This window comes from Macrobrachium nipponense, chromosome 29, assembly GCF_015104395.2.
Source record: "Macrobrachium nipponense isolate FS-2020 chromosome 29, ASM1510439v2, whole genome shotgun sequence".
NCBI lineage: Eukaryota > Metazoa > Arthropoda > Malacostraca > Decapoda > Palaemonidae > Macrobrachium > Macrobrachium nipponense.
Genome location: NC_061092.1, coordinates 3628961 through 3653522, shown reverse-complemented (window position 1 = coordinate 3653522; position 24562 = coordinate 3628961). Strand labels below are relative to the sequence as shown.

The following is a 24562-nucleotide window of genomic DNA, read 5'->3' as shown; positions in this document are numbered from 1 at the left end:
TAACATAATCATCCCATTTAATGCCAAGTATCCTTCTCAGCAGCTTCATCTCAAAAGCATCCAACCTTTTCTCCTCTGCTCTGGTCAGTGCCCAGGTGGACGAGCCATACATCAGGACTGGTAGTACTACTGCATTGAATATTCTCATCTTAGTTCTCAAGCTGATTTCATGCCTTGACCAAACGTTTTTTCTCAGAACCTCAAAAGCTCTTGCTGCTCCTAGTTTTCTTCTTTGTATATCTTCAATTTGCCTCCCGTCTGCTGTTACCACACTTCCCAAGTAAACAAACTTCTCAACTTGCTTGAGTTCCTGTCCTCTGATTGTCATATCCTCCATGTGCACCCAATCATCATCCTTACTCACAACCATGATCTCGCTCTTCTTTGTGCTGATGTTCAAGCCAAAATTCTGTGTCGTGTCTCTGTCTCCATCCTCATTACCATACCTACCAGCACCAGCCACGTATCAGCAACCAACGCAACATCATCAGCAAAGTCCAAATCCATAAAAACTTCTCCACCAATACTAGCCCCTCTGTTTTCATTCTCCATCACTCTTCTCATTATATGGTCAATATATACATTAAACAAGGTGGGTGACATAACACATCCCTGTCTTAGCCCACTTCCAACTGGGAACCAGTCACTTTGCTGTACACAGCTGCACACTCCTTGGTACAAGTTCTTTAGTATCCTTATCACTTTCAGTGGTATACCATAGTGTTCTGCCACTCTCCACATTCCATCTCTCCATACTGAATCATACGCTTTCTCCAAGTCTATAAAAGCACAGAATATTGGCTTTGCATACTCCCATCTCTTCTCAATTATCTGTCTTAAGGTGAAAATTTGATCTACTGTTGACCTTCCACTTCTAAAACCACACTGCTGTTCTCTAAGTTTCTCTTCTACTATAGGTCTTATTCTGTTAAGTATTACTCTCATGAATATCTTCCCTGGGACTGACAGTAAACTTATGCCCCGATAGTTACCACACTCCCTTTTGCTTCCCTTATTTTTATATATTGGTATCATAATTGCCCTTTTCCATCACTTGGTACCACCTCTGTTTTCCAAACTATGCTAAAAACAACTCTTAATGCCTCTATCATCCTTCGTCCTCCTGCTTTTAGCATCTCTGCAGTTATCCCGCACACGCCAGCAGTTTTTCCATTTTTTACAGATTTTAAGGCCTCTTTCACCTCTTCTGCACTAATATCTTCTTCTTGTACCTCCAGAGCCTCGTTTAAATCTGCAATGCACTCATCCCTACCGGTAGTATCAACATTTAGGAGTCTTTCAAAATACCTTGCAAACAGATTCCTTTTCTCCATTTCGTCTGTGACCAAGTTCCCATCTTCATCCAACATGCCATCACTCCCTCCAAACTTTTTCTGGCTTGCGTTCCTCAAGAATCTCACAGCTGCAAACATAGCCCTGCTCTCGCCAATTTCCATAGGGTATAGGTCCAACTCGGCCCATAACCAAGTCGGCCCATTCAATGTAACCAACTCGGCCCATCGCCTGTGCCAAGTCGGCCTATTTGTGATAGCCAACTCGGCCTATTGCCTGTGCCAACTCGGCCCATTTTTGACAGGTCAGATCAGATCAGATGAAGTCGTCCAGTATAGCTTTTGCAACAGCACTGAATTTTTTCGTCAATCTTGCTTCCTTTTCTTCCACATACACTGAATAAGTTCTTAGTACTTTTCTGTATCTTTACTTTCTTCAAATGTATATTTGAAATAGCCTACTGCTGAACACACGCACAGCAATATTACGCAATGATAGGTGTAAAGGTTTTATTATTCCTTTTCAAACATTATTTAATGACTATAATAACAACTGCATTTAGAAACAATTATAGGACAAATCGTTTCCGTAAACATTATAAATTATTTGGTTGTTATAATGTTTGAAAAGAAAGAAATACTGATAGAGAGGGGACCGGATGGAGGGGATACAAACACACACACACACGCACACATGCACATACAGAGAGAGAGAGGAGAGAGAGAGAGAGAGAGAGAGAGAGAGAGAGAGAGAGACTGGTTAGGAACCTTCTTTATACAAGCACTTAAGTGTCTCATTGTTTCATTGTAATAGGTGTTTCGTAAATGTTGTTCAAGGCTTTGAATAATTTTCGAAACTGAACCATAGCTTATATAATTGATATGGTTACGAACCTACTGCTAGACTTCAAGCAGCTAGGTCAACATGGCTGACCATTACTGTCGGAGAAAGACGGGATTTGATATTTGCCACAGATGATCAACTTAAGTTACTATCTAATGACACCTGGATCAACTTAAATTTTTATTTACTTTTAAAGCTCCTACATAATGAGGCAAAGATAGTTAATTTACAGGTGCGGCTGCTGTCAGAAGGGGAAGGTTTTGAGAAAGCAGCAACATAAGTATAATAAACATCACGGCCAACTTGTAAAACTATGGGATGGATATAATAATGATGAAAGATCGGCCAAACAATTACTGAAGGCAGTTTCTCATCGTATTGCCATCTATGTTTTTTAATATGTACATTATTATTTTTAGAAGCTTTTAGCAATATGTTTTACTTATATCAATATGTTATTTATAAAGACTACTCTTTCTATTTTCAAACTGTTTCACTTACCTCAGAAATTTATTTACAAGGTTACTTGGAAAGAGATAAACGAGACCTTTCTCAGGTCTGATCTCGAAAGAGAGAACAAAACACAATAAAAGAAAATAACACACAATATAATAATAAAAAATAGCTTTAATAAAGTAAATTTGGATGTGGGCCGAGTTGGTAAATAGTGGGCCGAGCTGGTAGTGGGCCGAGTTGGCAATGGACCGAGTTGGTAGTCACAATGGGCCGACTTGGCAATGGGACGACTTGGCGATGGGACGAGTTGGACTACTTCAACTTCGGTAGCTCTTTCTTTCCAAAACATGTTTTGGTCATGCTTCATCCTATCACTTAGTTCTCTCAGCTTTCTATTTCTTCGTCTTTTTAGTTGTTGTTTCTTCTCTAGGTCTTGTTCATCGTCCATTTGAACTCTCAACCTTTGTTGCTCTTCACTTAAAACTTTTGCTTCATCACTGAACCAAGGTTTGCTGTTACTTCTCTTCTAACCTTACACCTCTGTTGCTACGTCCTTAGTATCTGAACTTAATATTGCCCAGGATTCCTCTGAATCCATATCCATATTTTCCATACCAATTAATGCCGCAAATTTGCCTCCTACCTTCACCTCATACTGTTGTTTAACTCTTTCATTTCTCAACTTATCCACATCAAACTTTATAGTTCTCATTTTTTCTTGATTGGCCTGTAACTTTATTCTAATCTTGGATATTACGAGTTTGTGGTCAGAAGGAACACGGCAGCCCCTAAAAGTTCTGGTGTCTAATATAGACTTCTTCCATTTCTGATTTACAATAACATAATCTATCAAATTTTGTACCAATCCATTTGGCGACACCCATGTAGTTTTGTGCTCTAATTTAAGACATATATATATATATATATATATATATATATATATATATATATATATATATATATATATATATATTATATGCAACTCAAAAATTGAGAGACAATATTTTCATGTCTCCAGTGCATCAGCCAGTAATTGACAATTGTCAAGCCTCAGCAGCAGAATCCAATAGAACTGTGCAATCGTGTACATGTAACCATGACACAAATGTCAACAAACGTCACTTCCAATTCAGCAATCCTTCCTCCTCATTTGTTTGTTGGGTGTTCTTCTGGTTGTACATGTTTGTGAAGTATATTCGTTTGATTTTGAAAGCTTAAAGACGAACACTTAGGGTACTGGGACTGAAGGAACAAATAAAAACAGGGGACGAGGAATATCTAATAACAACAAGAGACATTAACAAAGACTGATTGCTTGCTTAGCTAGTAGTAGTAGTAGGCCTAGTAGGTATGTTACCGGCCCTCGTTACCGCCCCTTCTTCCGGTGTCACCCAAGTAAGATTTAATTTCGTAATCTTAGGCAGAAACTCCTAGTATATAGGTATAAGCTAGGCAGGGCTTGAGGGATTTAAAGCCAAGGTTATCGTATGCCATGAGTAAAGCATTACCTAATGTTGGCCTGACAATGATGAGCTTTTAGGTAGTCATGAATGTACTTTTCTTGGCATCCTACCAAATGATGTCCATGATGTTATTTAGAAGCGTAGCCCTATTTTTAGTTACGTTATTGGAGTATGCGCACTTCCTGTTGGTCATTTCTAGAGAAATAAAGATTGATTAAACTATACTAGCCTACTATAGCCAACTGATAGGGGCTACATCCAGCATCATTAGGTCCCATCAGACTAGGTACTACCTACTACTAAGGTTTTTGTACCTCTGGGTGCATCTAACCATCATAATCTAGTGTTGACTGAGTGTTGTTTTTCCTTCTTGATCAAGGAATAGGGAAAATAAGCACGACCACTTTAAGTTTGCAGGTGAAGATACCTAGTAGAAGGATGCTTGAAAGTTTTAGGAGGAAGGCTTAATCTAACCTAGCCTTACTCTACCTTACCACATCATACCTTCCCATTGCCTGCATCACAAGTCTTATAACTTTGATGCTGTTATTTATTAAGGTCACCGATAGCATCATTATTCACTTAGTTTATTAAAGACAAATAAAAACAATTTTAAGATACACTACTATGACACTTTAAATGCACACGCCTGACTTTGTTATCCTCCATTAAACGGTACTTATTTTGACCCGTGAAACTTGGAACCATCCATTTTGGCAATAACTTCCAGTGTAGATACAGATAGCTGATTTTCTTCAGCGCAGTTTGCCATCATTCTAAACAAGACTGGACATTCAGTTGATTGAAATTAAACCTGTGTCTATCCAAGGTCAAAGGTTTATTACTTCTTTTGTATTCAGTGTTACACATCCAAAAGTCCAGTATATATTTTATGGTTTTGATTACTCATATCCAAGTAGGACATTATACAGTTGGCAGAAGGCTCTTCATCCCTCAGTGAAGTCTTGGAGGTACAGCTGGTGATCCTATTTTGGTAATTATTTAACTTCAATTGTAAGTTGACCTGTGGAACTTTCTGGAAAGTATGTAGAGGGGGCTGTATAACTAAAACATCTGAGAACTTGGGCTAACCTGTAACTAAAGGGGGGTCCATTTAAAGGATACCTCCCAGTTGGGGCTACCCCCTGTAGCCCAATGCCTGGTGCCATTCATTGTAGACGGTACTAAAGGTTCTTTGCGTCATTTAAAATGTCATCTCTCATTTAACAAAATTCTGTTGAACTGCATGAAAGTCTGAGATTGACCTTCTGGTCTGAATAAACGACTTTAGTAATGGTAGTACAGTATAGCAAATAATCTCGTGGGTAAAACTGCATAGTAGACTATTTACCTCCCACATTTTGTTTGTGCTGATGTTTTATATATGTTTGTGATATTTGCTGTCTTTTGCTTATATTTTTCACATATCAACAGTTATGGACACATACTAGAAAAAGGCCCCATTTTCCACCTAAACTAGTACGTAGTTACAAAACTAGAGGGATGCAGGAATAGTCTACAGTTTTACGATGCCCTGATAAAGTCATGCATCTCATCTCAGTTTACTAGTGTTACTTTTACATTTTAGGTTTGCAGGAACTGACCATCCAAGCGTTGGTGGTTTAGCCCATATGGTACATATCTACGTATTAGAAATGAAAAACCTTTGATTATAGTTTAATAACGTTATTATTATTTCAAGCGTACAACCCAGTTTCATTAATATTATGTTTTGTCATATGTAAATCTGCTTCAAAACTTAACAAATAACTTAAAAGTTATAACCGTTAGCTTCCATCCTTGAATAGAAACCACAAAAATTATAAAGATATTGAATTCTTAAAATTGACCACTGAAAAGTTATCATTATAAGTTTGTAAAATATGCTAATTATTTATATAGAAAATGCCACAACCTTCTTTTCACTTTAATGTGACTCCAAAGATGGAATACTATAACATGGCTGTGCTGCTGCTGTTGCTCCTTAGAGCTACTGAATAAAATATCAGTCAACAATTACAAATGCACAAATTCCAGTGCAAAGTAATGTAGATTTGGTATAATGATCCTAAATCTAATGGAATGTAGAAGCAAAAGCTTCTTTAATCAAACAACAAAGATGCTAACAACACAAATCTCATCTTTAGTGACAAACACGATTTTGTAACCAGTAACTAGTAAGTTTAAAGAGTCTTAAAATCTATTAGTATTCTAAGTCTTTTTAGAATAAATGGAATAATTTTGCATTATTGATAGTATATTACAAAAAATAATACATTTCACCGTAAAAATAAGGTAACAATAGCACAAAGATCTAGGTGAAAGACTGAAAACTGCAATAGTATTTAAGGTAATCTGTATAATAATTGCAATATAAAGATGTGATTTAAAGCATATTAGCAGTGAATCACAAAAAAGTATCTAGTGAACCCAAACGTAAGCAATTCCAAGTTACTTATTGCATTTTATGTGATTTTAATTTGACTAGTAACACCTCCATTCAAATCAAATTAGAGATAAGTATTTTGTGAAAGCAATATTGTGATATAGATGGTATTAAGTAGTTGTGTATTTAGAAAGCAGTCTAAAACTATGGCACTATACATACTGTCTGTAAAAGATCATTTCAGTATGAAACATCATGTGTGATGAGTTATAATTATATTTGGAATGTATTTTTTAGTATGATCATTCAGTGCTGTGGCTTTAGCCCTTTTTCATGGCATAAGCATATTCATGCTGCTGAATTGATCTGTAGACAGATTCAAAGGGAATATTAAATAAATGGAGGGTTACCTCAGCATTCAAGAAGAAAAAATACCACTACACTGTTTTGCATTGAAATCAGCACCAAATCTATACATGCTGGTACTACTCTCATCACAGCAGAAAGTGAAACAAGATGAGTGTTCTGTCAGAGAAACAGATACATAATAAGTACTATAAAACTGACTCCAAATAGTATTTAAGTAATGCTTAAATGTCCTGACAGTAGCATGCACCATCAGTATGTTCGATATACAAGTGTCAACGATCATTTCTGCATTTAGAGCACATGAAATAGTTTCTCAAGTTATCTGTGCAAGTAAGTTGGTCTAATCATATTCTGCTGTAAGCTTTTTCTGGTCAAGTTGTGTCACAAAGTGTGGACTTGATGTCCAGCATTCCTGTGCTGAAAGCAAGAGCAGTCAGTTGTAATGCTAAACTACGGAACTAGTTTTTTTTTTTTTCCTTAGATTTACCAGAAATCTTAAAAGAATGTGTATTATTTATCTTTGTAAAAATAGCAAAATAATCTGTGACATCAATAACCATAAAAAAATATTTAAGTGTAAGCTGTAGTCTATTTTTAATATATACATGTACAGCGCATTTCTGTACTGTACTGTACACAACCTTTCATATAGTAAAAACAAAAAAATAATTATTCTTATTCATTCTCACTAAACACATGATGTTTTTGTGCAAAAATTATTTTGACCCAGTTATTTTACTTTCTACGAAATGAAAAAATGCTTAAATTCACATTTTTTAACCAACTTCCTCACCATAGATATTACCCAGTTATAGCAGGATTACCACTTACATACACTGGACGTATATGTTATGTACATGTTTATCGCTTCAAAACCCATTCATTCTGACGTGGTCATCAGTATAAAAAAGCTATATGTACAATGTATTATAAAACAAAAATAAAAAGATATTAACAGAGGTTCTTTTTCAATTTAAAGTATCTATACATTAACCTCTTGCGGTGCCTCTTCATTTGAGATCCCAACGTATCCAATCTTCCTGGTAATAAAATCCCAGTAAGGCATAATTATACCTTTCACCTTTTGCCTCTGGAAGTATGCTACAGCAAATAGCATTGATGTTGTAAACACCAAGAAAAAAGCCAGAACTCCAATAGTGACTGATGAGTGTCGAGCAATGTGCTCACTGCTCTCCTTGCTGTATTGGTACGAACTGCTCGGGTCTGGAACGTGTTTCTTGACGACATTTGAAGTCCCTGTTTCTGGGCAGCGAAGATCATGCACCTTTGGATAGAAGTTTATGAGGTTAAGAATGGTTATGTATAAAAGTTTTGTGTTGAATTGAAATCATTTTGAAATTTGACTTCTTCAACTTGTTACTTAACTGTTAAAAGTAGTAAAGAAATATAAAGTGTTACGTAATCTGCTTATCTATAATAGAATTATCAAAATCAAATTTAGCTTCAAGGACTATTTATCATGTTTTCATTGCAATGAAGTCCAGAGAAATTGTTCATCATTGCCAATATTTTTGCTGTATTTTTCTGGAATATGAGAATCAAACATAAATCAGCCTAAAGCTACTTCCTCACAAGAAGGAAGTCAACTCAGACTACAGCACTGGCTGGTTTAGGAAATGCATTCATATACAGTACTATACATTAGGACTCACCCATTAAAAGCATGATGATGCATGCACATATTTGAACTACATAGTTTGGTTTGAGCAAGCTAATATAAAACAGCTGTGACTTTATCTTACACTTCAGTGACTACCAGCATACTATATTCATGTTTTGCCTAATCACAAATGCAGAAGGTCATCTGTCATTCCCAACCTTTTTAGGACAAAGCATTTTACTTTAATAGTATCTGTTCTAGGAAAACAGTTGCAGTGCTCAAGCACCTGGTTCAATGATTAGTATACCTATCAAAACTTGTCAGCACCTTACCACACTTGCCTACAGTATCAATGGGATTTACCCTCCTCTCTAAAAAAAACTATTTTGAGGGAATCCCTGTTATTGGATAGCTATGTAACATCTATCACGACACAACTTCCTATTATACTACAGTATTTAGAAATGGGTAAACTTCATGCTCTGTTGCCCTTTGTCTGTATTATTCCTGCCACTGTTAAATGCTGGACTTCTTTCAGCATCAGTTTATCCGACACTTGCAGTCTTCTGGCCTTTAAGAGATGGATCCCTCATTTTCTTTTGGGTTAAGCACTCTTTCTTGTTTCTGTGGGCTTGGACACTGCTTTTGGCTATCTAATCCAAGTACTACCATGCATGTGTCGTATAGAGGGTGTTTACAAAATACCATTCTACCAAAAAGAATTTTTGAAGGTTCATCAGCAACTTACCTGGCCATTTTCAAGTTTCTTCATATAAAACGCAAACTGCAAATGGCGATATTGAGATATAATCATAATTCTTGGTTTAGTACAGTCAGTAATGGGAAATTATCAAGGAAGGTGTGACAATACAAACTAAGTAACTGTGGGTAACAAAGTAACGTACCAAGGTATATTTCGGCATATAAGTCGACCGGAAGATAAGTCGACCCCCCAATTCTGAGTAAATTTGTATGATTTTAACTAATATCGGGTATATTAGTCGACCTATAAAATGTGAGGCCAACCGTACGCTCAAAATAAGCAGCAGTGTAAAACGTATCATAAAATAACCTGAATGTTATTACGGTACATATGTTGCTCTACTTACCATAAGAAATACAGGTAATATACTCGGTATATTAACAAATCTGTGTAATATATAAAAGATGAATACCGACAAATATGATTAGAAATGACGAAACGAAAGATACGTTACTTGAGTGTAATGTAAACAAACAAAGCGCTAACTAACGCTGCATAACAGCCTACGTATATGTATGTACAAACTGCCACTCAAGTTAATGTTTTGATTGGGTTGTTAAAACGACGTGCCGGTATTTTATTATTATGTTGGAATATTCCTTGACCATTGGTTCTTCTATGGCATAAACAGGCTCATTTGAGGGAAAACGAACCTGCAGTTGACTCACCAGATTCAAACTGGGATCCTTATGATGAAACCGTGAATGATAATTTGTTTGATGAATTGTTTAATTCAAGTGACGATGAATTTTGAAGGATTTTAAATACATATTTACTATTAAATACAATTTTTTTAAATTTTATTTAAAGTGATAAATAAAGATTTCATACCATAAATGTTTTTTAACAATACCCCGGTAAATACAAAACTGTCAGAGTGAAAGCATCCTTCTCAATTACTGTACTACAAATAGCTACGCAATGTTTACACTTGCTGTGCGGTTGGGGTTTCTTCAAGTTACTTTGATTTGTTTCATTTTATTTAAGGTAATGGATGTTCTAATGTATTATTATTGTCGTATTACAGTGTGAAATGTTTTTAATACTGGTATTTACATACATAGTTACCTCAACAAGGCTGTCATTGTTATTAGCCAACTGTAAAGCCTGGATTCCTGTACCGATATGCCAAAATAATAAAGATTCACTTTTGTTACCGTTAGATAAGTCGACCCCCTAATTTTGGTATGATTTTTTGGGGCTAAAGGGTCGACTTATACGCCGAAATATACGGTATGTTACGATAATTATTTAGCAACTTTTTAGAAAATATGCCTATAGGTTAAATTATTTTTGGAAAGAAAAGCTTTAAATATTGAAACGCATTTATAATGATTAAGGTTTAAGACTAATCCCAAGCTTGTAATTTTTGAAGAGTTTTTTAAAAGATAGCAATACACGATCATATCTTTTCCAGCTAATAGCTAACACTTCAATAAACTGAATTGTATATTTAGCCGACCAACTAAAATGTTACATAGGTCCTACTAATAGGAATATCATTGTGATTAGATGGTGACAGTTTCATTACAGTTGAGAAATTTTATTAAAGAAATTTTGTAATTGAAAAATCATTAAAAGGACCACACTGAGTTAATGCATAGAAAGTGAAGTCTTATTTTTTAGGTTTCTTGATTTATGGTTGCACAATTTGACTGACACCATGGACTTGACTCTCAAATATACAGTATATGTACTTAGAAATCCTGTAGATATTTATTAGTACTCTAGTTATGCTACTGAAGAAATAGTACTGATTCTTTTTTCATTAGTAATAGAGCTGAAAATATACAATTTAAAATTTTTGCTTTATTTGTGATTAGTGTATACTATATAGAAACATTCAGTCTTTAATCTTTCAAACCCTGTCTATGATTTTTTTTAAAAAGTTCTGAATATCCAAACATAGAACATGATTGTGTTGACATGAATGTTTGTTCCCTATAAAACAATTCAAATTTTATTGCAATACCAATGTACTATTTTTATATACATTACTTCACCAAAATATATATAGTAATAAATTCATCAATTAAGGTAAAAGTTTCCAAACATAATCTGTTGGTCATTCCCTTCTACGAAAAGAAAGGCACTTGTGGTCTGACTGTAAAAATGACAGCTTTTAGAGTTTTAAGCTTAGATCTTAACACTTCATTTTATGAATTTAATGAAAAAATGTCACCGATATAAGGTTTATGCTGTGCAAGAAATAAAAGTAAATCAGGTACTGCAGAAAACTCTTACCATGCTGAAATTAAGGCCCACATTCTCCTGCGGATATCCATCAATACAGTCATATTTATCCCAATCTATGACATCCACTTTGCTTGATTTGCTTGATTTGAGCCAATGGTAGAAGTCAGATGCTCGACAGTCACAGTTGAAAGGATTGTCACTCAATTTCACCTGGAGTTTCGAATTGTTCTTGTTTTTGGTGAAGTTGTCCAACTTTGACATAGCTGGTTTGGACAGCCTTTTTTCATTTGCAATAAAAACAGATGATTAAGTAGGTTAGCATTATGAAGTTGAAAGACATGCAAATGATAACTCATCTTCGTAAAGGGTATATGGCAAAAATCTTATATTTTTATTTCAGTTAAAATTTATATGATTTTCAGTTCTGGTAAGGAAATTCTTTTAAAGGACAACTAGGGGGAAGTAAGTAAGATTGGTTTAGTCTAACTTTATACATTTTCAAAGACATTACCTCTGAACAGTAATTTAATCAGAATATACTATTACTAAGTTAGCAAGTACGTAACACTAAGAAAAAAATTAATATTGACGATAGAAGTTAAATTGTTTGGGAAAATGGATGTGATGTTCTGATTAAGTTACAAGTTGGGAGTAAACCCAGATTCAAGAAACAAAAAAGCTCTTATGTAACTGGGACTTTAGGACAGTGTGTACCACCTCCTGAGCTTAAGATTCAAAAATGTCAAAAATGTTTTTCAGGTTTTGTATTTGAATTTGAAGATGAAGATTCCCATTACATATGAATTCTCTGTTACACCCTCAACGGGAATGCTTGAAACAAATTACTCAAGGACCTGACTGTGCTTAAGCTTGCCATTTTATCTGCTACAATTTGGTAATGAAATCACTGAGTATACTTGAAGTAGTATTTAGTTGTGGGAAAGGTTTCCATTGGGTTGGTAAATAATTATCTCAAGTATATTGAAGCCAGAGCAGGGGAAGGGTAAGAAGTTTTAGGAAGGGTTTATTTATGTGTAGATAGAGCAAAAGGTTAGGCATATGTGTGTGCAATTGAGAAGAAGTGGATGACTCTTTAACATGGCTAACCAAACTTGAATACAGGTAACCAGAGAGTAAACAAAAAAAAGCAAATATTTTGTGGGTAGTAGTAAAAAAAAATTTATTCACAGAAAGGGGTGATTGAGCAAAAATCATATTGACCAAATAGTAGAATGGAAAGGAATCTAGTTTGATATGAAATTAGAGAGCAAATAAGGCAGTGAGGCAGTAAATCATTCCCCCTCTTGAGGGATGTCTTGCATCCTTCAAGAAGTTAACAATTTTCTCCCATGAAAATCAAGAACATACTTAAATGAATATAGTTTCTAGTAAGGAGTGGTTTATACTTGGTATAAATACAGGATATGTGTGTGTTATTTTACCTTGAAATCATATTCCTTTCAAGATCAATATAACGTAGATTGGGAAGGCAGTCAATACGAAAATCTAGGTCTTGCAGCCTGTTGTCACCCAGAAGCAATTGTTCTAAGTCTGGCAGCTGACAGAAAACTTTCTCGTTATTGCCAATGGACCGAATCTCATTCTGTTCAAGATGTAGAACTTTCAGACACCTAAAGAAATATAAAAGTAAATTAATAGAGAGAGAGAGTAGTGAAAAGCAAAGTTTAAAAAAAAAAAAATTAGAAAAAGCACTTCCATGATTTTAACTATTTTATCAGAACGAGGAGAGTACTATATGCAGACACTATAATAGATTTTAATAAGCTTTTTAATGAGGATTGAAAATGATTTTAAAAATAAAAACATATATAAGATCAGATAGGTTTTAGGGTTTATTTAGGCCTACCATAAATATACTAAGCTGAGGACGTATACTGCGCACTGTAAAACGAAAACTGTCTCTTAATACATCACTGTTAGGACTCCACTCTTAATTATTGATGTATTGTAATTTAATAGGAAATATAATAGAAAAGCATTGACATAATTACATTGAAATTCAGCTTCATGAAATTAGAGGATAAACACCTGTGTTTAAAATGCAAACTTTTCAACGTAAACGTCGACTTGAAAGCATCTGTAGTCATATTTCAGTAAAACAGTACTAATGCATAATGCACAATACTCTACAGAAAGAAAAGATAATTCACGCTACTTACTCTAAGTCGCTCTCGTAAAAAACGTCTTCAAGGTTCTGCAAGTACAGAGAAGCATTGACTTTTTCAGTAAAGGCATTTGTCAGATGTAGCCGCTCAAGGTTTTCAAAGTTGCTGAAGATCCTGGGCCTTGCCTTGTCTTCGGTTATGTCGATGTCATTGTGGTTTAGAATTAATGTCCTCACATTGTACACCTGGAAATACAAATGTATCATAAGACTTCAGTTAACAGTATTATATGTATACAATGTAGTAACAAAAAAGAAACTGGCTTTTTGAAAAACATGATTAGAATGTAGAGTACAGGGGGACAAGTCTGAAGAGAGATTTACAATTTTAGATGATTTTTACCTGTTTCTAGCTGGCACTAGAAGAGACCATTGGTTTGTTAGCTATGAAAAATATAAATTTACTAAAAATTTGTCATATTGTTGCCTAACAGATTTGCCATATTATACTACATACTGTGTATTGTTATTTGCTAAAGTATAGTTTATTTTTTATGTGTCATATTCTAGAGGAAGCCATATACTACAGTAGTATACATACTAGAATGCTTATCTGAAAAGGCTTTGAATACATAATTACAGTGGTACCTCGAGATACGAAAGGCTCAACTTACGAAAAACTCGAGATACGAAAGCAAATACGAAGATTTTTGTGGCTCTACATACGAAAATTGTTCAAGATACAAAAGGTTGTTGCTGTAAAGTCCGAGATTCGCCCGGACCACCGATAACAATTTTAAAACTCGTGCGCCGCCAACTGAGTAGACTCGCCAACATCCTCCCACTCTCCCATTGGTTCCTAATGCTAGTCACTGCCATAAGATCCTGCTCTCCGATTGGTCAGCATCTCTCCCATCGTGCATCTACGTAGTGGCATGCTTCTTTGGCCACTTTGCGGCATCATCGGTATCGTAAGCACGCGGAATTCGTTCGTTCTATACGATTTTGTTTATTAACATAAATTTGTCAGTGATTTCGTTGTAGTACTACTTTATCGTGTTGTGTGAAAACTTTGCTTCATACGTATATGTACTACATAACTTAATTACGTACAGTATATACGTAGTCATGGGTCCCAAGAAAGTTGAAGTAGGAAAGAAGAGGATTCTTTCTTTGGAGACAAAGATGGAAATCATTAAAAAATATGAAGCTGGTATGCGATTGAGTGTGATCGCCAAGGAATGCGGCCGAAATCCATCGACAATAGGCACCATCCTTAAGCAGAAGGATGTCATCAAAGCAGCTACACCTTCCAAGGGCGTGACTATTTTGTCCAGCAAGAGGAGCCACGTGCACGATGAGATGCAAAGGCTGCTTCTTGTCTGGATAAAAGACAAAGAAATTGCTGGTGATACGACAACAGAGACAGCAATCTGCCACAAGGCCAGCGCTATTTTCAGCAATTTGATTGCCCAGACCAAAGACGACGGAGGAGAAGGGACATCGACGCCAACCCCAGAGTTCAAGGCTTCTCATGGGTGGTTCGAAAAATTCCTTAAACGGACTGGCATCCATTCGGTGGTGCGGCATGGGGAGGCGGCCAGCTCGGACATGAAAGCGGCCGAAGCCTTTATTAAGACATTCGACGAGATGACGCTCAACGAAGGCTACAGTTCTCAGCAAGTCTTCAACTGTGATGAAACTGGCCTTTTTTGGAAAAAAAGGCCTCATCGGACGTACATCACGCAGGAAGAGAAGAAGTTACCCGGGCATAAGCCTATGAAAGACAGGCTTACGCTCGCACTTTGTTCCAACGCCAGTGGGGATTGCAAGGTGAAGCCCCTACTTGTGTATCATTCGCATACTCCTCAAGCCTCAAGGCCCACAAAGTGCTTAAGGAGAGGCTTCCAGTGATGTGGAGGGCTAATGCGAAAGCCTGGATAACGAGACTTTTGTTCACCGAGTGGGTAAATCTGTGTTTCGGCCTGACAGTGAAAAAATTCTTGGAAGAGAAGCGCCTCCCTCTGAAATATCTGCTGGTGTTGGATAATGCCCCTGCTCACCCTCCTGGCCTCGAGGAAGATATCCTAGCGGAGTATTCGTTTATCAAGGTTCTTTATCTTCCGCCTAACACCACCCCTCTCCTCCAGCCCATGGACCAGCAAGTGATATCGAACTTCAAGAAGCTGTAGATGAAACATCTTTTAAAGAGATGTTTTGACATCACCGATACCACAAACGTCACCTTGCATGTGATACGTATCCGACTCATCGACCAAGCTTGGCAGGAGGTTTCAAGGCGAACCTTGAATTCTTCGTGGAGGAAACTCTGGCCTGATGCCGTATCCACCCGAGACTTGAGGGATTCGACGTGGGCAAAGCTGGTGCTGCAGATTCAGGAACAGTTGACGATCCTGAAACTGTTTCGCAACCAGATCTTGACGAGATTGTTGCACTCGGCAAGTCCATGGGGCTGGTCGTTGATGAGGACGACATCAATGACCTTCTCGAGGAGCACCAAGAGGAGCTTACGACGGATGACCTGAAGGAGTTGGAGGCCATGCAACATAACGTCGTTCAAGAAGAGTTCTCTAGCAGCGGCGAGGAGGAGGACGACGCTATGACAACGGCAGAAATTAAGGATGCTCTAGCTGCTTTTCATAAGGTGCAATCATTTGTAGAAAAGAGACACCCCAAAAAGGCTTACACAGGTCATATGCTTGCACAGTTCGATGACGCTTGCCCGAGTTGTTTCAGGAACATTGTCAAAAGCAGGCAGAAGCAATCTTCCTTGGATAGTTATTTTTTAAAGAAGCTTTTAGTAGGAGTAAGCAAAAAGCAAGAACCAAGTGATACAACGAAAAAACAGAATTGAAAGTGGTGAGGAAATTGAAATTTAGTAAAAAAAAAAAAAAAAAATTGTAATTTTAAGTTTTTTGTAAAGTTAAGTGTTACAGTTTTGTTAATGTGTTTCGTAAAGTTTAGTTTATGTTTTCCTGACATTTTTTTATGTGTTTCGTAAAGTTAAGTGTACGTACTATAAGAAGTTTTCTGCCATTTGTCCTCCACCTCTGTCGCCACTTTCGGAGATAGCCTCACTCGAAAGGTAAGCTTCCACATTTTACTACATATGTACATATGTACGTACAGTATTTCTTGTATACCATGTACACTAATACACTTTATTTACAGGTATGTACATATTAGTACTACTAGTACGTATTAAGTTAGGTACTGAATGGTCCAAATTGTTGTAGTATTTCATTGTTTATAGGTCAATTTAGCTTTATTATGAAATTTACTGGGGTGTTTTTGGAGGGCTTGGAACGGATTAGCCATTTTACATGTCAAATGCGGTTCAAGATACAAAAAACTCATGATACGAAGGCCGCCTCGGAACGGATTAATTTTGTATCTTGAGTAACAACTGTATTTTATTCTGTAAGATGGCACTGATATTCACATAAACATGATATATATATGATTGTTAATGTGAACTTCATCTCTTTGGCAGGTTTGAAAGAGCACTGCTGGCCACACTACTACAAAAGGAAACTAAATGGAGGTTAGTGCTATACAGGCAGTCCCCAGGTTACGACAGTCTCGGCTTACGACGTTCCGAGGTTACGACGCTTTTCAATTATATTCATCAGACCTTATTTCCAGGGTTACGACGCCTACAACGCTTATCTGGCAGAGGAAATATAACACCAAAAATGCAAAATAATCAATATTTGAAGGTTCTTTTGATGAAAAATGCCATAAGAATGCAGTTTACATACTTTTCAATGCACCCAAAGCATTAAAAGTAAGGTTTTCTTAGGATTTTTGACGATGTTCCGGCTTACGACGATTTTCGGCTTACGACGCGTCTCAAGAACGGAACCCCCGTCGTAACCCGGGGACTGCCTGTATATTTTGCTTAATCACTGTCAGTCCTAAGCATACTTTCGTTGAAAGTTCTCCCACATGTAGATGACATAGGGCATCACATTTTGAAGTACGTGTATTATGAATTAATTTCTGTTTTTTCCAAGTTTAGTGTTTATTTTGTCATCCTACATGTCAACTTTTTTCTAATTTCTTAAAGAGCATGTTTATAGCGTGTTTCTCAGACCTAAGATTGTCACATCCTGAATATTCAGTTATATCTTGACCAAGAAAGACCATTTCTGGGGCTCTGCCTAGTATGATTTTTATTTTTTATAGTAGAACAAGTACAATATACCAAATCCATATTTTTTTCATATCTACAGTTGTTACTTCATGATGTCTTAAAAATCTGGATATTGACAGCTCACAGTTGAACCTTGACTGATATATTGAATTTGCTATCCTCAGAATTGGCTCTTAATTTTTTATGTGAATGCAAAAAATATATATACATATATAGGGTAATGTATATAATCATGTATGTTTTGTTCTCATTAAATTTTGAGTGTTCAAGATACATATCAAAATTTTTATAAAAAAAAATGCTACACTAACCTTATGAAATGTCTTTCCTTGAATGAAACGAATATCATTGTTGGACATATCTATTGTTTCTAGATTCTCATACTCCTTGAAGTTATCCAAGATATTAGCTGGCAGTGTTTCAATTGTATTTCCAGTGAAGATTAGCACTTCAGTACTGAAAAAAGATAACAGACGAATTATTGGGTTTATGTATATGTATCTCAGCCAGATTTGCTGTTATACACTGATACATAATTAATTATTATACTATTACAGATGCTCCTTTACATACGAACAAGTTACATTCTGAACAGCTGTTCATATCTTGCTTTGTTCGTAAGTCCAACTTGGTATAATACTCAGAGCCAATACATACAGTATTATTAGTGTTTTTTCATACTAAAACGCAATACTATGTACTAGTACTGTGCTGGATTTTGTAAAGTATTTTATAAATTACAAATGATATATAGAACCTAAATGCATTAAATACATAGAGAAAATTATAATAATAATACGTACAGTAAAGTACAATTTTAATTTACAATCTTGGTTGTTCGTATCTTAAAGTTCATAAGTAGAGGAGCATTATTATTATTATTATTATTATTATTATTGTTGTTATTATTATTATTATTATTATTATTCAGAAAATGAACCCTATTCATATGGAACAAGCTCACAGGGGCCATTGACTTGAAATTCAAGCTTCCAAAGAATACTGTATTTTTATGGTACAGGAACTGTATTTCAGAAGCACATAGCATTAAAGTATTTTAAAATTACCCACTAGTATTTATATGTTTGTTTCATCATTAAAAATTTTAGGAATTGATGTATTAATTAGTCTATAGTACACTATCATAAAAATGCCTTAACCAGCATAAATTAATTCACAAACATTAATACATCTTCATGCAACTTACTGCTCAGGCAAATACGTCAGCATATCAGCCGAACTGAACCCAGTGTTTGTGCAGTTGACGGTAAACTTCCTTTCTTTGAAGTTGTCGTAGGTCGAAAAGGCCATCCCACAGTGGCATCTCTTTTTGAAGGCGTCAGGGCAGCCTGTCTCGTCAATTATGGCTTCACAGGCGGCAAGCAGTGCCACCGAGATTATCAAGAATTTCATCGCCTGGAATGAACAAGAAGCTATACCAAGGGCCGGTAATAACAACATATGTGAGAAGAAAATAGCCTAGCATGATGAATGCTAGCATTTTTATGTATGTAATCTTTCAAATGAGGGTGGGGTATCTACATCCTGTAGACATTAGCCATAGAAATCACTGTGAACATTGCAAAGAAAATGTTCCCGTCATCTGAAAAGACAAATTCTACTCAGGATCATCATCAGCACATCAAGTCCTCTACACACGCACACACATTCGCTGTGTCTTGCAACTTTATCCTAATATATTATATATAATATTATATATATATATATATATATAATATATATATAGATATATATTGAATAAAATATATATATATAAAATATGCTAGGTTGATAATGAGGAGGGAGAGGCAAAATGATTGCAAGGTTATAAATTAGGGGGAACAGAAGCAGGAAGTGAATACCTAATTCCAAAGCATAGTGGTGAAGGGAAAGAAACTGCTTTTAAAAACGGGAGTGAGCGTGTTCGTATTTGACTATGAAAAGCAATCTAGCTGCTTTCCTCACGTTTGCAGTTATTTATTTTATATTACCAGCCAAGCATTTTTTTTCTTATTATGTCCCCTTATGTGATGCCAAGATAGGAATGTGTTAGTGCACCTTTAAACTTAATTTTTATGTTAGGTCTAGTTCAGCAAGCATTCTCTCTCTCTCTCTCTCTCTCTCTCTCTCTCTCTCTCTTCTCTCTCCTCTCTCTCTCTCTCTCTCTCAGGAGCATTTCTCTGATGGAAGGTTTGCTTAGGGAAAACAGTCAGTCACTCTCATATTTTTTCTTTTAACTGATCAGTATGCAAACATTCAACATGGGTATATACGTTTTCAGTTTCAAGTTCAAGCTTACAGAAGAAATTTTGACTAGTGTTATAAAGAAAAATATAAAGGGTGTACAAGAAATGTTTATTATTATCTCAACTCCAAATGCTAACGTAACTGCACGAAGCGGATGTGGTTGTCACTAAACGCGTATCGAGTGACGAGAGACGAAGTAGAAATGGGATGGAGGAATTCCCAACACGAATTGACGATTTGCGCTCTCTCTCTCTCTCTCTCTCTCTCTCTCTCTCTCTCTCTCTCTCTCTCTCTCTCTCTCTCTCTCTCTGCAACATCAGCTCGATATGACTTCAAGCAAGTCGCATCATCATAATTCTGTTTGCAGCGTGAAAATTTATCACAATGTTTTTGTCATGTCTAGCTGGCTGGATAACGTGCTTATGGCTAAGATTGTGGCTGTGATATAATTTCAACATGTACACACACACACACACACGACTTTTTAGACTGACCCTATATCATCTTTAATTTAACGGGCCTCAGCTGATTATGAAGTGACTCGCCAAACAAACAAAACTCTCTATCGTTATTCGAATTACTTACGGCATAACTATTTCAGTTACTCAGTTAAAGATTCATATTCTTAGGTTTTGAATTACTCACAAGGTATTCTGAGATGTGTTCTTGAACTGGGGACGGAAATTTGACCAATACAAAGTGACAGGTGGGAAGTAACCTATTGCAAGGGAAGGATTAATTTTTTTTTAAATGTAGCTGAAGCCTATAATGGGATATTTGATGCTACCTATAGTGTGCCACGCAATGCGCACTGTAGACGATACCCCTCTTCAGTGTAAGGTAGGGGTGGTAGGAAACAAATGACTGCACTGCGCAGTATTGGCCTAAAGTCGTCCTTTTCAGCATCATGAATAAAGTTCCTTAAGTTCGTCTATCTCCAGGCTTTTGAAGTTGTCCTACTTTTGTGTGTGTTAAAATTAAAAGTTAGTTTAGTGTCTTATTTCATATTCCTTATAAAGGAAAAACTTATTTACGAAAACTTGGTGTGTGAAAACTTGGTAAGTTCCTAGCCCACGTAGAATGCTTTCAGAACTGACTGTTCAGTAGGTTGACTGTAGCCTTTCTTGGTATCCATTCCAGACTGCAGTTTCCTGGACCTGGAGGCAAATCATTTTCCCAAAAAAGGACCGTAACGCCCAGATATCATACTTGGCGCGTCTGCGCTCCTGTGAATGGTTGACGAGTCTGCCAAGATGTTCAACACTGGAAACCATTGCGAGTCTATTTTCGTAGTTTCTGTGAACCGGAACTTTCATATTTTTACCCCAGAATAAACGGACGAAATTTGTCTTGTCAGCTTTTTTTGTTTCAGGATTTTTATTAAGCATTGAAAACGATGCCAGATTGATTCGTTTATTGAAGTCATTTGATGCCATACTTTAAATTTTTTTAATGGTTTTATTTTCAGTATAACTCTGCCCTCACATTTATTATTATTATTATTATTATTATTATTATTATTTTATTATTATTATTATTATTATTATTATTATTATTATTATTATTATACAGAAGATTAACCTTTTTTATATTAAACAAACCCTCAGGGTCTATTGACTTGAAATCCAAGTTTCTAAAGAATTTAATTTCATTAATGCTCAATAATTCTTCCAGATATAATTTGGGTAATTTTTCTTGTTACTGCCAACATTTCTGAGGATTTCATTATGGTATGGCACAAGATATCCAATTCGGGGCAAGTCTCCTAAAAACGCTGGGTAAGTTTCCAGTATAGGGAGCTGATCCAAAGGTTTCATCTTCCTGTTGTTCTAGGTGATGTTTCTCAGTTATTATTATTATGACCAACATTACATTCCTCTTGCGTAGGCACAAGAGGAATGTAATGTTGGTAATAATAATAATAATAAATACAGTGCTTTTGAATGGCGAAACACTGCAAACAAAAACGTCACTGAGTGAGTTGTAAGGATGCAACTGCCTTCAGATACCTAGCTGATCTCTCTCTCTCTCTCTCTCTCTCTCGTCTCTCACACACAACAACACACACAACACACACACACACAAACACACACAACACACACACACACACACACAGAATGTCGAACTATGTGGTCGCTAAATGACATGCGTATCATTTTCTTCAACGGATTGTCTTCAACCTTTCTCTGCAACCTTTAAGAAAGGAAGCGAATGAAACGGTTAGACCCCAAATCCCGATCGTCAGCCGAATGCTGGGTTGGGGTCGGTCCTGGGGAAGACTGGCTACCTAAACACTTTCTCTCTCTTGAAATATTATTGAAAACAGATCCTCTGTTCTGAACTGAACGCTATTTTCGTGCTGTTGCTTTTTCTGGTGCCTTTGAAAGGTGTAGACACTCATGGGAATGTTTTATGTTTACTTAAGTGTTCAATGTAAGCGTGTGCTTCTAGGATCTTAAGGAGTTTCTAGGAAACATGTCTCATAAGTTCATTTCTGTCTCATAAGTTCATTTCAGTTTTACGCGCATGAAATACCAGTATTGGTTAAATATACCACCCTTTGGTATTCGTATGACCGAGCTGTTTTCGTCAAGGAGTAACCCAAGGTGGGTCCTTGAATACTCTAAAGGTTACGTGTATGATCACTTCATATTATGTGAGCGAGCATAGACTGAAACTCATTCGTGTGTCACCGTACCGTCACGATTTAGAGAAACCAGGGTAGGAAAGTATTTGTAGTTAAAAGAACGACAGATTGATAAATATGCACTAAAATACGAACTTTAGTAATGATTTGATCTTGCAAGCCAGATCAGGCTAGCGTACGAAATATATTTGTATTTAAAAGTACGGCCTAGCTAATAAATTTGCACTAGGCTTATACTAATCCCCAAATGACATTAGCAATGAAACTTTATCTTTCGAACGAGTAATGGATAACTTTAAAGAAATCATTTGTTTCCATAGGATGTGGGCTTCAACTCCCTGAGAACTCATCTCCTCGGAGGAAGTCTGGAATATATTTTGGGCTTAGTCTTTCTCCCTCCTAACGGGAGTGACTTCATCCCATCAGACGAACAGGTGTTGCCGTCCGAAGACCGCCCCTTAACAATGACTATCCGTAATCGTAGACATTGCGTCTGCTAAAGAATGGTCAGAATTTATAAATCAAGTTCCCAGATTAAAATTATAAGTAAATAGAGTGAGTATCAAGGAAAGAATGAGAGATATCTTAGGTAATATCATGGTAGAAGTGAAAAAAATGTTAATTGGCAACTCATTCTATGTTACAAATATTTCGTCTGGATTTTAAACGTTAAGGACCTTCGGAAGATGCTTTTCATTAGCCTCACCTGGATAGCCAGGTGAGATTTAAAACTCATTGGGGGCACCTTCACACGAAGACTACGATATGACTTTAACATTACGATGGTTGCTCATGTGAAACGTCTCTCGTTAATCGTCTTTAACGTGTGGTTATTGTTTCGTTGTCCCACAAAGTTTCGCCAACAGGTGAGACGTATGAGGTAAAACAATTCTTCCCCGAACTTCGATGGTGATTCTCTTGATATAAATTTTGTTAGCCACTGGATTTCGAAACTGTTACTGTATTAGTTAACAACTATGAAATATATCAACATCCGGGATTCTTGTCACTTGTTTAGAGGACTTTTAACTTCATCTTCCAGAAGTGTAATCCTTAGAATATTTTTTGTTATACCCTGTATGGGCTTCGATGCCTTGTCACACACGCCCTTCGTCCATTAAGGGAGATTTAGATACGATGTTTCTTTTTTGAAGAGGGAAAAACCTAAGTTCAATTTTAGATCCTTAGTTGTTCTAAATGCGAAGGGAAGGTCCTTCCCCGCTCTGAATTTTTAGGAGCGGAAGGCAAAACACACCTGACTTTTCGTGATGAGTCAATCTGGAACCGAGGCTCACCTGGAAAAATTGACCTGGGTTTACGCCCATTGTACACAAAACTCTCTCGTTTCCAGTGACGTTTATCCTCAAACTCTCAATTTATAAAGAAGTATAACGAATGCTCACCATATCGTCCCATGTACGGCAGCGGTGTAGAAATGCGATTATCGTATTGTCCCACCCCACGCACTCTGGATGGTATACTGAAGCCCTTCTGTTAGGTAGTAGTGGTACCTGAGAGACTGTATGGGGTCACCCGTTTTCTATGCGGCTTTAGAAAATGGAGTGCCACCATGAAAGTTGAAATTTCAGAAATGTGTAACATTGTAACATTACGAAACTATGAAAATTGACTGGCAAAAATGTTATTCCACTCGCTATTATGATGACGCGTGAAGCCTGTGTTAATGTCGAATTTCAATTGGTCTAAATCGGGTTGAATAGGTTTAAATATTACGTATTATATAGAGCTAAAGTAGAGCACTGAGAATTTAATCACCGCGAGGACGACGGTAAAACCAGATTGTTGTAATATGAGAACCTTAGGTTCAAACGACTTTCTAATATTGTAGGTTTGATCGAGCCTCGTTCTTACAGTTGTATAGTAATAATAATAATAATAATAATAGGGAAAACTCTCTATCACGAGAGTATAATTTTCTAAAGGGTCCACAATAACACAGTGTGAAAAGTCCGTGT

At 36.4% G+C, this 24562-nt stretch overlaps 1 protein-coding gene across 1 annotated transcript; it reads right to left on the bottom strand.

Moving 5' to 3' along the window:
• Window positions 1-5720: 5720 nt before the first annotated feature.
• LOC135206047 (trophoblast glycoprotein-like) lies at window positions 5721-24133 on the bottom strand. The gene is made up of 7 exons (XM_064237238.1): window positions 23990-24133; window positions 18900-19108; window positions 18004-18148; window positions 13571-13761; window positions 12833-13021; window positions 11439-11667; window positions 5721-8095 (listed from the first exon to the last, which is right to left on the bottom strand). Exons 1-7 carry the CDS (start codon window positions 23990-23992, stop codon window positions 7793-7795), a joined length of 1269 nt encoding a protein of 422 aa, XP_064093308.1. The 5' UTR covers window positions 23993-24133; the 3' UTR covers window positions 5721-7792.
• Window positions 24134-24562: the final 429 nt, after the last annotated feature.

What these genes read in the sequence shown, in the direction of transcription:
- LOC135206047 (XM_064237238.1), bottom strand. An exon ending in AAGGAAAGACATTTCATAAG is followed by an intron (nt 13,762 to 18,003) that starts GTTAGTGTAGCA and finishes TTGTATTTCCAG; the next exon opens with GTGTACAATGTGAGGACATT. An exon ending in TTTTACGAGAGCGACTTAGA is followed by an intron (nt 13,022 to 13,570) that starts GTAAGTAGCGTG and finishes ATATTTCTTTAG; the next exon opens with GTGTCTGAAAGTTCTACATC.